The sequence below is a fragment of the Sipha flava genome, unplaced genomic scaffold (assembly GCF_003268045.1).
Source record: "Sipha flava isolate LNK unplaced genomic scaffold, YSA_version1 222_pilon_pilon, whole genome shotgun sequence".
In the NCBI taxonomy this organism is placed as follows: domain Eukaryota; kingdom Metazoa; phylum Arthropoda; class Insecta; order Hemiptera; family Aphididae; genus Sipha; species Sipha flava.
In genome coordinates, this window is record NW_020272853.1 from 1,684,169 (window position 1) to 1,700,293 (window position 16,125).

Sequence of the window (16,125 nt, forward strand, 5' to 3'; positions counted from 1 at the left end):
AAAAAAAGGCAAGACATTAAACCCTTTTAAAGCCATATTCATGTCACAATATAGTAATGTCACGCGTCACACCTTTACAATGATTAAATTCTACGCGGCCGAATATTTTACCGCCGATTATTAACAAAAATCAATAAATTAAAATTCTTAATTAATGTTTGCTATAACGTGATTTGGTGTTTTGTTTTGTTCAATGTAAATCAAATGACTAAACATGATAAGCTACAGAGAAGTCCAAACAGGATACAATAAATATATTTCAATAATGTATAATGAATTTAATCTTATTTACTTTGAAGCATAGCACATGATGCACACTATATGTCAAAATTTAATAATATGATGTTCGGGACATTTAGATAAACTAATTTTTTCTTTTTCAAGTGGTACATAATGCATTATTAACAACAATATCTTGTTTAACTAGCTATACGCTAATATCCAACGATAAAGATAGGTAACAATAAAATAATAAGGATTAGTACCAAAAAGCAGTGCATGAACCGGTATCTAATAAAATATTAATACACCGTTTAATGAAATGTCAGTAAATTTTATCTCTAAATGAATACGTAAATGTTTTAACAATTAAACCTCGACCACTGCAAACTGCACGTGTGGATAATTATATCACACACTCATTTCACCCATTTAATTTTCAAATCCTATAGGTGTAAGACAACAATTTGGCAATTTGGGTAAGATGATTCATCTCGATCAATCAAAACAGTTATACATATTTTACATACTATAAACGTAACGAATCAGTATTCGACTTTTTGATTCAATAATTAAATACTGTTCCTGTAGTTCCAGAAAATACCTTAATATTACAAAAAAAATCCAATATTTTTAAATAAACTGAATTAAAATTATAAATGTCACGCTAAGCACTTATAGAACGTATTTTTTTTTTATATTTTTCTCTTTATCTGATTTTAAATTAAAAATTATAATTTATTTATGGGCTTAAGTCAATACTTTATCACGAGTCTAGTGTTGATGTGTATATACTTAGGTCTTGTGTAACAAAATTGGATCTTAAACGTCAAGTTTTAAGAATGGTTTTGCGTCACAGCGTATATAAAATTATATTTATGCAAAACTAATCATATGAAACCACAAATATACAAGCAATTTAAAAATACTTTACCGCGACAACGTATCGTTATATATTTAAGTAGTCACCTATACCCAAATCAAATTTAAAATGTAGTACAATTGTTATTATATTTACTGATCACTGGCATAATCTATTTGGCTTATATTTTCATTTTCAATGCAAAAATCAAAAATAACAGAATATAATTTTAAACCAGCAGCACTGTATTGGATATTGTTCAACGAAAACTTTTTTTGTCGGTATGCGAATTGTTCAGTTGATTTAAAAAATATGGTGGTCGAATAAAATTGTTCGCCTATTCAAGTTAAAATCAACCTAGAGAATTAAAAAAAAATTTATATCGTTAAGATATATTGAATCATTGAAACGACTACTCTTTTTTTTTCCACTTTAATCGATCACGAAAATATGTTAGATAAATGCGTTGGACACGATATTTTAAATCCTTTCTCCAGCCATCGCACACGCTATATAGTTTACGATGATTATAATAACCACCACTCGTAGAATAATAATATGACATTTTATGATATATTTTTTTTCAGGACACGCGCCTACAGATTGATACATACTTGTTATATAGTATAGGCATACACATAACTCATACGCATAATCGACACGCGCGTATGATATTTATGACGTTCCGATATTGAATTGTGGAAGTCCTCCGTTGTGTTTTCAAGACCGTAGATACGGCTTTTTTTTATTATCTTGTTTTTTTTTTTTTTCAACGGCGTGGTATAAACTAGATGTATTATATTATTTAGTCACGTGTGGGCACGACGACGACGTCAAGTTAAATAATTTGCTCCGAACTGACAGATTTTTATTGTGAGTGTCAATCTTTTTGCCAATAAAATTTATAATATTATTAAAAATAAAATGTACGTGGGACACTGATAATTATTACCATTAAGTCGCAGTAGTGCATTTCTTACGACGTACCTCTGTGCAACACATCAGACTGCTACTGCAACATTCGCCGTTTCATTACGTTCGCCGATCTCGCATATAGGTATGTATATACAATATACGAATATATTTATACGAATGTACATATATAAATAGGTAGTTATTAATCACAGCGTACAAGAGTCAATATTTTACCTCAATTCATAGTTATTAAACATTGTGAAATTTAATATACTTGTAATTGTATGTTTATTTTTGATAGGTCTGAAAGGTATGAGCAACATAATATTTTCCAAGAGTAATAGGTACTAATTTTTTAAACTTTATTTACATTTAACGACGAGTCAAATATTTCATCTAAAAGCATAATCCTAAATACTTAAATCAACTATTTCATCGACACATGAAATATATAACAATGAATATTGCAACGAATAAGGTATGTTATATAATATCCTAAATCTATTCTAAAATTCACATTGTATGCCATCAATTCGTTAAATATAATAAATTATGTGTTTATACGAAAATTTTATTCGTTTAGGAGTAGAACATTTACATACCATCGTCGATAATTCTCAATGAGAAAGTGCAACAAAATATAATTATCATTGACGTGTGCTTTATGATTTAAAAATAAATCGATATGCGTTATTTTACGGCTATTATGCTTCTTTTCGCGACCATATCAAATGCATCTTCGGTGTCGTATAGAATAAGATTCGATAAATATCATAACTATATGGAGATGACTGATTATTTGGAAAACATAACCAAAGAGTTTTCTAACATTTCTTCATTGTATTCGATTGGAAAGTCAGTTCAAAGTAAGTATATATACAGTTTATCTTAATTAATTGGACCATTCAGTCACTATAAATCATGGTATGTAGCTTATATTCGAGTGGAGATTATAGTATTTGAAAGTATTTATAAATACTTGTTAAAAGTATTTGTATTTGTACTTGAATATTTTTTAAAAGTATCTTTTACAAGTCTGAATATTCGCATAGAAAATGATATCGAGTCAAAAAATTTTTTATTTATAATTAATTTTCAATAAAATATTAAATTTCCATCTTACCTAAAAACAAATGAAGACCATGGGGGATTCATCCCCCTATCTCCTCCCCCCTCGTGAGAACGCCCATGTACTGTATACTATATATATAATAAATATATATCACAAATATAACGCATCACTAATAATATTTATATAATATAATAAACTATTACAATGAATCGTTATTTTAATAACGACACATTAACATGTTTTAAAAGATCGTGAATTATGGGTCGTCAAATTGACTACTGCGACCGATCTATTAAGTGTACCGAATATCAAAATCGTTGGAAATATACACGGAAATGAACCCGTCGGAAGAGAAATAACTTTACATTTAATACAGGTAAGACGATGAAAATATCGAGCACACTCGTTTTAATACGAACATCCAACAATAATTAAATAAGTAATTAACTATAAGATTACAATAAAATCGAAGTAAATCATACCATTATACTTATTCTTACACACTGTAATAATTAATAAACATTAATAACATTAACATTTTTTTTATTTTTTATTAACAATAAATTAGTAACTAATTTTTAAATATTTTTTATTTTTCAACAAATTAAAATATTGTTGGTCTAAAAAAAATATGTTTATATAAATACAGTGTCGTAAAAACTGAGTTTGCAGAATGTGCATTGCACGCAGGCCTCAGGTCTCATATCATATTATGGGACCTCAAAAGACAAATACTCAAAAATGTACAACTATAGGGGATCTCAAGATTTTAATTTGCACACAGGCCTCGAGTAGTTCAGTTACAGCACTGCTTATATGTATATTTATATATAATACAACAACCGCACTTATGTATCTTTATTTCATTTTGTTTATCATTAGTATTTATTGGAGAACAATTCAAAAAACAAAGTTATAAACAAACTATTACGAACTACTGTTATCCACTTATTACCTAGTATGAACCCCGATGGATTTGAATTTTCCAAACCTCAGCCTTGTCCATCTAGCGGAATGACATTGCCTGCGAATTTTACCCGTTCTAGGTAATACTTATGTTAAATTATAAATTGATTTAAACACATTATAAATAATATGTATTATATTACTTTTGATATTTGTTTTTAATTAACTAATTTTTTTTTTATTTTTATTTTATATATACTTTTCTTTATTATAAAATAAATATTATGGTACAACAGTCATCATAGAATAACACAACAAGATATACAAGATAAATTATAGAAGCATAAAAAATAAAAAAGTAATAGTATGTGGTAGAAGGAAAAATTAGATATAATTAAGGAAAGAATAATAAACTATAAATAGAGAATCGGAGTTTCTCACTAGAAAGTGGTTGAAAATAACATAATAGTAGAGCAGGGATTAAAAATGAGACTTAAATAAGAAAAAAAGTATCCTAGAGAAGAAATAGTTGAAAACAAAAAGTTATAATTGAGTCATTGACTGAAAAGGCACTTTCCATATTTAACACTTATACTTTGAAAATTTAAATAGGACAGTTAAGGTCCTACTAGTAGTTGTTTTCCTAATCCAAGATACATAAGCCGAGAAGAATGACTCCAAAATATTAACTATGCATTGTTATATTTTTTCAGATTGAACGCTAATACTTTCGATTTAAACAGAAATTTCCCCAGTGGGTTTAATCCACACACGGTACCACTGCAACCAGAAACTAAAGCAATCATGGAATGGTTAAAATCGATACCATTTGTTATGTCTCTAGGATTACATGGTGGTGCCTTGGTTGCCAATTATCCCTACGACGATTCAGTTGACTCGAGTAAGTATAAAATGATATAATAGAGCTATTAAATGCACCGTTGAAAATATAAAAATATATAAATATATGCATAACCAAAGATGCTATTTGGGGAAAAGATGGCTGATTTGCTCTTGTACCTCTTGATTTAAATACCTAATAAATGACTCAGGACTTAGTATTTAATATTTACTAATGGTAAATATTAAAGTCTTTATTTATTTTCTTTTAATTCTTCTTTACTTATATCTCCTTAAATATCAAACCATATATAATTCCCTTACAGATATCGTAACGATTAGGAAATTTGTTTTATATTCAATGTCAAAACAAACCAATGAATATTTTTAAAAGATAAAATACATTTTATTATAACTTATACTACTTATAAATCGATCAAACTGAAAACACGATAGTTACTTATTGCAATGTATTATTTACTTATTTTTATATTATTCAAACAAATAATATATTAATAAAAAAAAATACATACATTCAATTATTTGAATTTATTTTGTTTTCACACCCTATTCGAAATGTATCTTAGAATAATATAAAACATTATCTATTATAGTTTTTAGTTAATTTTAATAAATGTTAAGAACATGGATTTTTAAATTGTTGTATAGTAAGCTTAAATATTAAGAAGTATATGATTTATTTAGAATTTATGTTTTATAATATTGTATACTTAGTTCAAATATACATTGAAAAGACTTAATTTTGTCAAAGATATACATTTGTATTTTATAACAGATTTAGACAAGTTGCAGAAACTAAACGAAACATTACAGATTGACAATATAATGGATCTATACTTAGCATATTATATGAATGGTAAAAATATCAAAATAAATTTCACTTTAAGTATGAATGCACATTGCAAAATACAAACACAATCTTAACTTCTAGTGTCACATGCCATAGTATATAATTAGAAAGCTTAAAATGCATGATCCACAAACTTATCAAACATTACATGTACGTATTATGTATTGTGATTCAATTTTTAAGACTTATTTACTGTTTTTGGACTGATCACATCAAAGCTTAAAGAACTTCGCTTTAACCTCAAGCTTCACAAACTAAGACCACTTCTTAGATCAAAAACGTCTCTTACTAATAAAATACTAATTTACAAACAAATTTTACGTTCCGCAATGATAGACAGAATTCAACTTTGGGGAACCTCGAAAAACTTAAATATAATCAAATTTCAAGCGTTTCAATCAATAACTCTCCGTGTTTTCTCTAATGCGGCCTGGTACATTAACAACCACACTCTACATCACGACCTCAATTTGCCATCAATATCCTCACTTGTCTCTCATCATTACAGCAAATTCCATAAAAACATCTTTAACCACCCAAACCCGTTCATATTTACACTCTCTTCTTGCACAATACCTGACAACCACCTCTGTTGTCTCAAACGCAAATGGCCGCGTGATTTATTGAATAATACTTAGTAACTATTTATAAATAACAATGTCACTGGACGCTCTCTTCCCTCATGCTTGTCAAGTCTAGTACTAATGTCATGACATTTACTTATTGTATTATTATATATACAAATTGTAAATGCCTTTTATAATAAATAAAAATAAATATAACTCTTACAACATTGTTGTACATCATTGTTTGACCAATTAATTAAAGAGTTATTTAACAAGAAAAATGTACGTAATTTTAAACTAAGGTTAGTAATGTTCGTATAGTTGTTAGTATTTTATTTATAACATTAATACTTAATAAATGGTTTTGCGGTAAATTAACTAAAAACCCTAAATTAATACTTTAGTGAAAATGCTTTTATTGTTTTTCCTACCGATTTATTTTATCATTTTTTCTGGACAGTTTCAAATTTCGATTCAATAATCAATCCAAGTTTAACACCGGACGATGATGTATTTCGGTTTTTGGCGAAACTATATGCCAAATCGCATCGAACAATGCATTTGGGTCAAGGTTGTGACGAGGATACAAAATTCAAAGATGGCATTACAAATGGAGCACTTTGGTATCCAGTGAAAGGTTGAACATTTATTTTCAAGTTCTATAGAAACGTCAAACGAAATTCATATACGTTCCTTTCCAGCCTCTAATAATTTATAACTACTCATCACTATTTTTACAATATAAATTTTAATTTTTAATATGCTGGAATATTAAATAAAAGATATTTTAAAATATTTTAAAGGATTATTATTATATTAATATATAACTGTTATTATTTAATGAATTACATTAAAGTTCAAAGATTTTCCTTAGATAATTTTTTTTTATTTCATTTTTCTTTAACAGAAACATCACAGCAATGCAATTAAATTAGTTATATATAGAATTTAAGTATTTAACAATATTTTTTAAAAATTATAAATTGGTAAAATAAAAAAATAAATAAAAATATATATGTGTACAGTTAAATAAGGTAGCCGGGAGAATTGATGAAATTAATGATGGAATGAATGATAGAAATGGAGCAGGAGTTGAGGAGAAGGTTAGAGTGGGGGAGTTATATAGCCAAAGGAAGATAAGAATGAAAAAAAAAAGTTGTCTACTAGGAAGAAAGGAAGAACGTTAAATATATTGTGGTTAAAATCGCATATTAATTCTTGGTAAGATAGATAGAAAGAAGATCGGAAGCAGGAATGTTAAAAATGGAAAAATGTGTAGAGAATTATGTGGAAACAACCAAGTTATCAGCTTGCTCATTGCCGGCTATACCGACATTACTGGGAACCCATTAAAAATTGACGAATTTATCATTGAGGCTAATATGAAAAATTAGGGATTTGATTATGAGAATTATGAGATTATGAGAATCAAGGGAGAAAGAGAGGGCTTAAATTATTTTGAAGAGTGAGGAGCAAGTCTATAAGTCAGAGACTTCGATAAATTTATTTTTTATTTTATAAAAGTTGGTTTAAACGACCTATTTACAAAATTATATTGATGAAATTACTTATACTATTATAAATAGTAATATAATTGTTCTTAAGACATAAATACTGATCCATTTAAGACTTGTCCTTCTTCGCTCAAAATCGTTTTTCAAAATCAATGATATAATTATTTTGAATCTAAAAGAACTTATTTAAATCCCCCATCCCTGTATCCCACCCCCTTTATTATTTTTTTAATTTATTTACACAGGAAGCATGCAAGATTACAATTACATATGGCATGGATGCATGGAAATTACTTTAGAAATGTCTTGTTGCAAATATCCTCCAGCCTCATTTTTGGAATCTCATTGGAACGATAATCTAAAGGTAAATTATGTAATTTATTAAAACATTTTACTTGGCGTTGGCATTCTTGTCTATTTTTATTCATATTTATTTTTATTTTTTTTTCTATAATTCATTAAATCTGTTCTAAAGTTTATTGAAAAATATATCATTACCATTACAGCCACTTTTAATTTGGATGCAACAATCACATAGAGGCATTAAAGGTATCATTATGAGTAAATCAACCGGTAAACCTATACCAAATGCTACTATCAGTATACTGGACCGGCAAAACCAATTCAATACAACCAAGAATGGAGAGTATTGGAAAATATTACTTCCAGGAGTATATAAACTGCGGGTAAATATTTAAAAAAAAAAAACTTCAACATATTATTCATAACGACATAAGTAATAAGTAATAATAGTAATAAGATAAGTAATATCTACAAACGTATCATGTTCTATGCTGATTTTCGTAAAAAAAACATCAGATTTAACATAGTAGTAGTAGTATCATCATAGTAGTAGATATATAATCATATTCATATATAACGTGATATGATTATTTTTTGTAAGACTTCTTTGGAAATTGGATAACAATTTATTATGCTAATGTGTACAACAAAATTTTAGACGGATTAGTAAATGTTAAATTGCTTGTATAATAAAACAAATCACAACACGATTGCACACAAAATTATACACGCTTAAATATGTAAAATTAAATACATAGTTCATAAATTACATAAGTTATAATGAAATACCACAGTGAAACTTTCCTCGATAAACACCACTAATTAACGGACTTCTCCACTTGAAATATGACCGTCATTTTGTTTTTGGGAACGACAAAATTTTTATGGTATTTTAAATTTAATTTTGATTATTTTCAAGCAACTAAATGCATACGAAAAAACAGTTCTTAAATCAAAATACATGGTACTTCATTTACTCTCCTCCATAGTCGAATTAAAAAATTTCTATCCATATGAAATTAAAACTAAGCGCCAAGTTACAAGTAACAAACAAAAGCAATGAATCATTTTCATAAATATTTGTTTACACTTATAAATGTTTATACTCACGATTAATTTCTCTTTTAGATAAATTTTTAAATAATGAATAACAGATATTTAATTAAATAATTATAAATAATTACTGATATAAATACTAATTATAAATTATTATCACATGAAAAAAGTACACATTTTTTACAGTATTTATATATTTATCATATTTTGTAATTCCAACCATGTTGTAATTGTTGAGGTCGTTAAAAGAAAAAGTAAACAATCGTGTCGGAGACTTATAAAAATTCTTGAAGAGTCAGAAAGTCCTGATCTTACAATTGTACCTATAACCTGTATACAATTTACATATACTAATCTGCACAATGTTAGTTTTTTACCAATACAGACCTATCTATTTAACAAACTGAACAGATTTTTTTAAAACAATTCGTGAAAAAAATACAACACTATTTTCATTTAAAAAACTCATTTTTATTGTACGAGCTATATACTCGAATACAAATAATAATGTTTTACAGAAATGAATAATTATATCTAAGATTATTACAAGTGCGTATCCTAAAAAATTGTAATTTCTTAAAAAGTACTGTTAAATAAAAACAAGCGATAAGTTCGTTAAACGGTAATTTCTTTAACGAAAATGTCATGGTTACATTAAAAAAATGACATCATCTACGAAGAGATGCTTTTTATATAGTGGTTCGACAATAGAGCCCTTTAGACGAACGCTTTTTTTTAGAGCGATTGGAACATGGCATTCCAAACTCGCGGGAAAGAGTGCACGTTTAAAAGTCATTTATTCCACAGACTTAGATCGCGAGTATTCTGTGTGGTTTATCCTTGAATCTTGGAGTGTTGTTTAAATTACACGTACATGATTTCTCCACACGCCAAGCACGAAAGATAATTAACTATCGATAAAAAGCAGTTATCGATATAAATAAAGCATCGATATATGTATATCATCAATACCGATAGTCCAGATATCAATATACTATCAAGGTAAACATCAAATGATATAGAATCCATTCTAAGATAATTCCTAAAATCATTTGGGTTATTTTCTCTTATTTTACTGAGTAAAGGTAAATTTCCAAATTTAGCTTTATCCAGTTTCCAATTTTTCACCAATTGCGATCTCTTTTTTTTTTGCTTCGATGTTGAAATATTTATATATTTATAGCAGCACACATGATTGCCAATTGCTTTTTCTTAATATGTTGTTTATACATTCTATTACTATTCTATTACTTTTTACACTTGCATAATATAGGTACTAGGTCCTCCTTTCTATGAAATCAAAAATCACTATATACGAATAGGAAATTTATTATATAGAAAAAACATTAAGCTAAGCACCACTGAATAAATAAATAAAAATAATTTATAATAATAATAATAATTATTATTTTTGTGATAACAAACCCATCAACTGATAATTTACTGCAAAAGTGTTGATATTTCCAACACGTCACACGCCACGTCATTCGTGCGTGAAAGTCACAGTTTTACCCTTTACACAACCACGCTTTCCTACGTTCCTAGACCACCAGGTAAAGAATGAGCGCCTGGAGTGTTCGTTAATTTGCTACCACAATCTTAGCGCGCTACGTGTCTATCTGTCGCGATTGATTGCATGCTTGGCGCGTAGTATTGGCGCGCGAGAAAAAGCGTTCGTCTGAAGGGCCCTAATGTAATTTACCTATACACACTTCGTCCACGCTATGTGTCGGTATCCCTCTGAACTTAGCCCGCGGCTAACCAATATGTTAACGGTAAACTGGGTAAAAATAATAATGAAAAAATATTAACGTCCGTACCACAACTATACTGTTAACAATCACTTGAAAATCATTTAACCGGGACCTGATGGGTTCGCGACGAATTGAAACTAAATACATTTCTAAAAAACGTTTTTTGTCGATAATTTTTTTCGCGCGTGCTAAAACGTTCAATACATGTCCGACCATGTATAATACCATGTCCAGATAGATGAGGAGATCTGTTGAAGGCAGCAATGGTCCTTAATGGACCGGTAAGGTGAAAAAAAATAAAATTAAAAAAAACATGTTCGATCAAGTTGACCTATTCGATTTCGATGTGCTTGGTGCAGGTGAACGCTGCCGGACACAACGAGAAAACCGTTAGGGTCGAGGTGCCGAGGACGGACGATTCGGAAGAGCCGCGGTCGACGCTGGTGAACGTCGTAATGGAACCGACGACGGCGACGACGACGGTCAAGAGCGCGTTCGATGGCCAGCACTACACGTACTATTGGATGTCGAACTCCGCGAGCGCGACGGACCTGACGACCGTGGCCGCGAACGGCGAACAAGAGCCAAACGTGGCCGACAGCGAGACCGTAGTCTACGACGGCGACCGTGCCGATGACCAGCAACACCAAGACGACGACTTACGGTTCCTGCCGGTGTCCACGTGGTCCGGGGCGGCCGATCGCTTTTGCGCGAGTCGCCGGGTTGCCGTAACGTCGGTCATCGCGTACCTGATCTCGCGACTCGTCACCACCATACTCTCGCCGTTGATACCGCTACACCTATCATAATAGTAGCAGCATCACTACCACCACAGTATAGGTAAAATCAGGACCGTAATTAATGGAGGGAGAAGGAGGAAATGGGGACATTTCCCTCGGGTGACTGAATTTTGATCAATTTAGGAGGATGGCCAACATGTACCTCTGTAAACCGGTTTTCAATTGTATTAATATTTTAAATAATAATTAAAAATTCATAATAGTATTATCTGCGTAGTTAACAAATGTAGACTAAATAAAAAATTATAACTAAAAATGTATTAAAAAAAAAACTAAAAAAATGTATCAATTTTTTTGGAAGAAGGGGGTACAAATATTATTGACCCAGGGATCAAAATTTGTAATTACGGCCCAGAATACAACATAACACGGCTGAGGGTTATCAATAAATATTTATCGAAATGGACTCCAACCATTGTCCACTGTTAAAAATAAATAAAATATTTTAATATTAAATAATAATAATAAAAATAATAATATTAAATATTAACTTAGTAAGCACAGTTAAACGCTTTTTTTTTTTACTTGTTTAGTTCAACAAACAAAAACATGTTTAATAAACATTATTTAAACTAATATATATATATAATAACTATATCTACAATATTTGTATGAACAAGCAACGGTTCCGGATAACATTTAAATAATTTACCTTTTTCTTTAGACGATGTTATACGAACTCATTATTAATTTATTTTTAATTGTTCTATTATTGGATTCTTCAGTATGTTAAGTGCATTCTTTTCTGTAACCTTTATTTTACATAGGTACCTACTGTTTAGTTATATAATTTTATATCTAATATACTATATTAGTATGAAAACATTATTTCCCCAGTTTACATTTTAAACAAATTGCATATTGTATGTATTATACAATTCGTGATTATAATATCGATAATTGATATAATATTTTATTGTACCCATTCGTGTTAAATGCACAGTTAATATTCATTATAATACAATTATTATCATATGTGTAACGTTATTACTTATTTAAAGTTTATACATTTAAATATAGACTCCTTGTCACTTTTAATGATTCGTTTTATTGTGCAATCATTGTGTACCATTAAGATTGATCGTATTAATTGCAACTGTTGAATATTTTTTTCTGTATGAATTAAGAATCAAGTTCAAATTACTTACATGTTTTGTGAATACATTGGAATTATGAAAAGAACAGTTCTAGGACCACCACAGCCCATCATGTCCCGTCTACTATCTGCCGAACCACCGCTGCCGCCGCCGCGTATTTTAACGTTAGCCGCCATTGTGTTAATCTATCATAATCTAATTCAGGGGTGGAACTAGGGGATGGAATATGGGGATTCATTTCCGGACGTGAAAATTTAGAAAGTATAATTTTTGTTATTATTAACAACTCATTTGATATTTTTAACTTTGTTAAATACTGATATTAGATTAAAACCCAATAAGTATGTTATCATTGTATATTAATTATTAGAAACAAATTCTCGAGAAAAGTATCTGATAATTGGCGTAATTTTAACATTTTCTCCAGGCGTAAAAGTTTCTAGTTCAACCTCTGTATCTATTTGCCTCCTTTTATAAAATTTAACTTATCATACTTGACCCAATAACCCCCTACCCGCACTACTAATAAAATACCCTCTATGTGACACCGTGATGTTCGGTGTACGAATCGCCGCCGCTTTAACCTATCTCGATCTAACATACGCTAACCTGCCGCCTCTTATCGTACACTTCTTATAATATAATACCCTCCACCATACCATGTCACGCCTCAATTGTACAGTCATAGCTTATAGTGCCACCGCTTTAACCTACCATAATCTGAGCTGATACAAAAATTAATAGACAAGCCGATGTTTGAACACATTACAATGGCAATTTAACGGATGTTACATTCTCGAAAAAGAGAGTAAAATTCACCAAACCAATATACATTGGATGTCAGCAAGTCACAATTATAAAATAAATTCAGGACCCAGCTAGCTAGTCATGAAAAAAATGCCGAAAAACTGTGAACTTCCTTGAACGCATCAATAAAATTCGGTTTGTCTTTAAATCCTTGAAGACCAATCCCTATGACTATCGACGATAATCTGTTGATTTCGACGATTTATTAATTCTCCATCATTGTTAGGCAACGCGGATTTTCGATATTACAGTATTCTAATAAACAAATATTAGGTTCATACATAACAATTCTATTTTTTTTAACTTTCGACTTTCCACTGTTGGCTGATTCAATATAAAAGTAAGTAAGTAGGTACCTACATAGGGGGAAAAGAAATTTGGGGAAAGAACGAACCGAAATGGCCAACGAAGATTCCGAGGAATACTATCAGCAGCGGGCAGATGAGATTTCGGACTGGATGGGACATGCGCTGGAATCCTCGGCGGTCCGGAACAAATTGTTCGTGCACCTGTTGCGGGCCAAAATCGAGCGGAAAACACGGCGCGATGATCGGGCCGCGCAGGCGCTGTGCGAAGCCGTGACCGAGACGCGGTACGAACTGGAAGCGTGCAGAGATCGGGCCGCGGCCGCGGTGGGTCGTATCCAAGACCAACTCGGTCAGTATGTGGACGGGATGCGCGCACGTGCGGCCGCCGGCGAAGGAGCGATCGCCACTGTCGCGAAGCTGACCGCTCAGAACCGTCGCCTCGGAGAGGTCGTGAGGTTGAGGCGAGAAAGACTGGCCACTATTTTGGCCGACATCCGGACCGTCCAGAGCCAAGTTGACGTGGAGCGGTGCGAAAACAACCGCATCAAAATCCTCTGCGCTGAAACTGCTACGAATCTTTAAGCGAATCCTATCCGCGTCCGTGTGATTGCAATCACGTAAACTTGTGAGAGGACAACAAACATTGTCCGGCCGAAGCAAAAATATGTGGTTCGGATTTATCGCACCCGATAAGAATGTGCTCCGCACAGTGATGATGTGATTATTACATGTACGGCAAAGAACATTTATCAGTTTATTATTATTAAAATTCAAACTGTTATGCTTATGAATAATTGTTATGGAACATTATTTAAAGAGAACATTTTCATCGACCGGATGCGTACCAAATATATATACACTAGTAAATATGTATATGTGATGCGTACTTATTTACAGTCCATATTTTTCAAGAATCTCAATAGTTTTTTTATATATAATATGAACTGTACTGGATTATTACATATACCTATTAGTACAATACCATGAACAAGTTCCAAATAATAATAATTAATATCTGATACATGGATATTATTAATATTAGAAAAAAAATGTCTAATTCTAGAAGCCTAATATTATATTCTTGTAAATAATTTTTCCCAATTGAGAAAAAAACTCTCTTCGAATATTATTTTATAACAATTATATGTAAGTGTAACCGTTTAAATGATAACAATAAAAAACCAATAAATGTCCTATGCCATACATGTGAAAACCACATTACCATTGTGCGGAGCACATTCTAGTCGATGCGATAAATCCGAACCGTTTTAATTGATACTGTTCGGCGTCCTCTATTTACAAAATCTAGTGTTCATAATTACAAGATGAGTAAAATAATCGTCACATCCATATCGCGTTAATGTCCGTTTCGCGAAATGAACAACGGTTATATCCATTTCGTGAACGGAACCGCGATTTCTCCACTTCACGTAACTACGCGATACGGATAACATGAAAATATTATCCATTTCATTATTCATTCATTAAATCGCGATATGGACAGGTACGAAATATACATTATACAGAATGTTTCTCAAATGTTGGCGTACTCGCTGAGGTGACTCAATGAAGATTTTTTCTTTTTAATTTTTTCTATCTTCAAAGGCTAGGTTATATCTATTTTTCCTTGTAACATTATCTAAAACTTTAAAATCATTACTCATATATTTTTTACAAATTAATTATATGCATTTATATATAACAACATTTTTATGATTATTATTTATGATATTTATATGATTATGGTTATTTTACGCTGTATAGATTAATCAGGTATATGTTAAATGACAGCAATTAAAATCCACCGCCGTTTATCTTGCAAAGTTATCACACAAACAGTAGGTACCTAACCTAACCTATCTATGTCATAAAACATTTTTTTTTTTTATTCGAACGATTTGGGCGTGAAAAATGCACAACAGGCTCACAAATTACAAAGATTCGTATAAGAAATTTTGCAAAAATTATCAAATGAGTATTAATTTTTTCATAGGCATCATTACGGAGTAGGGAGGGGTAGTAATTACTATTCCACTATTTTTATTGGAGTTGCGAATTATTAACTACGCTACTTCGTAAGTAATTAGTAAAAAGATTAAAAATTCCTTTTTTTCCAGAATTTAATCGGATAAAATAAAATATAATAAAATAATTAAATTGGCTCTATTGACTTCCATCATGAAGATAACGAATTAAAATAATTTGATGATTAATTATCATGCATTATTTTTATAC

At 30.5% G+C, this 16,125-nt stretch overlaps 1 protein-coding gene across 2 annotated transcripts; it reads left to right on the forward strand.

The window, feature by feature from the left end:
- Positions 1–1,739: 1,739 nt before the first annotated feature.
- Positions 1,740–11,975, forward strand: LOC112683264 (carboxypeptidase D-like). 2 transcript variants are annotated; one of them, XM_025554194.1, is made up of 11 exons: positions 1,740–2,138; positions 2,298–2,474; positions 2,580–2,862; positions 3,317–3,444; positions 3,951–4,114; positions 4,688–4,875; positions 5,611–5,691; positions 6,712–6,888; positions 8,011–8,129; positions 8,272–8,451; positions 11,238–11,975. In XM_025554194.1, exons 3-11 carry the CDS (start codon positions 2,682–2,684, stop codon positions 11,685–11,687), a joined length of 1,668 nt encoding a protein of 555 aa, XP_025409979.1. In that variant the 5' UTR covers positions 1,740–2,138; positions 2,298–2,474; positions 2,580–2,681; the 3' UTR covers positions 11,688–11,975. The 2 variants fall into 2 exon arrangements, with proteins under 2 accessions (XP_025409979.1, XP_025409980.1); XM_025554195.1 differs by lacking the exon at positions 5,611–5,691 and having other exon boundaries at positions 1,742–2,138.
- Positions 11,976–16,125: the final 4,150 nt, after the last annotated feature.

Excerpts from the sequence above, each read along its gene's own strand:
- LOC112683264 (XM_025554194.1), top strand. The coding sequence starts at position 2,682 with ATGCGTTATTTTACGGCTATTATGCTTCTTTTCGCGACCATATCAAAT. Across the intron at positions 4,115-4,687 it reads GCGAATTTTACCCGTTCTAG|ATTGAACGCTAATACTTTCG; the intron begins GTAATACTTATG and ends ATATTTTTTCAG. Across the intron at positions 5,692-6,711 it reads CTTAGCATATTATATGAATG|TTTCAAATTTCGATTCAATA; the intron begins GTAAAAATATCA and ends TTTTCTGGACAG.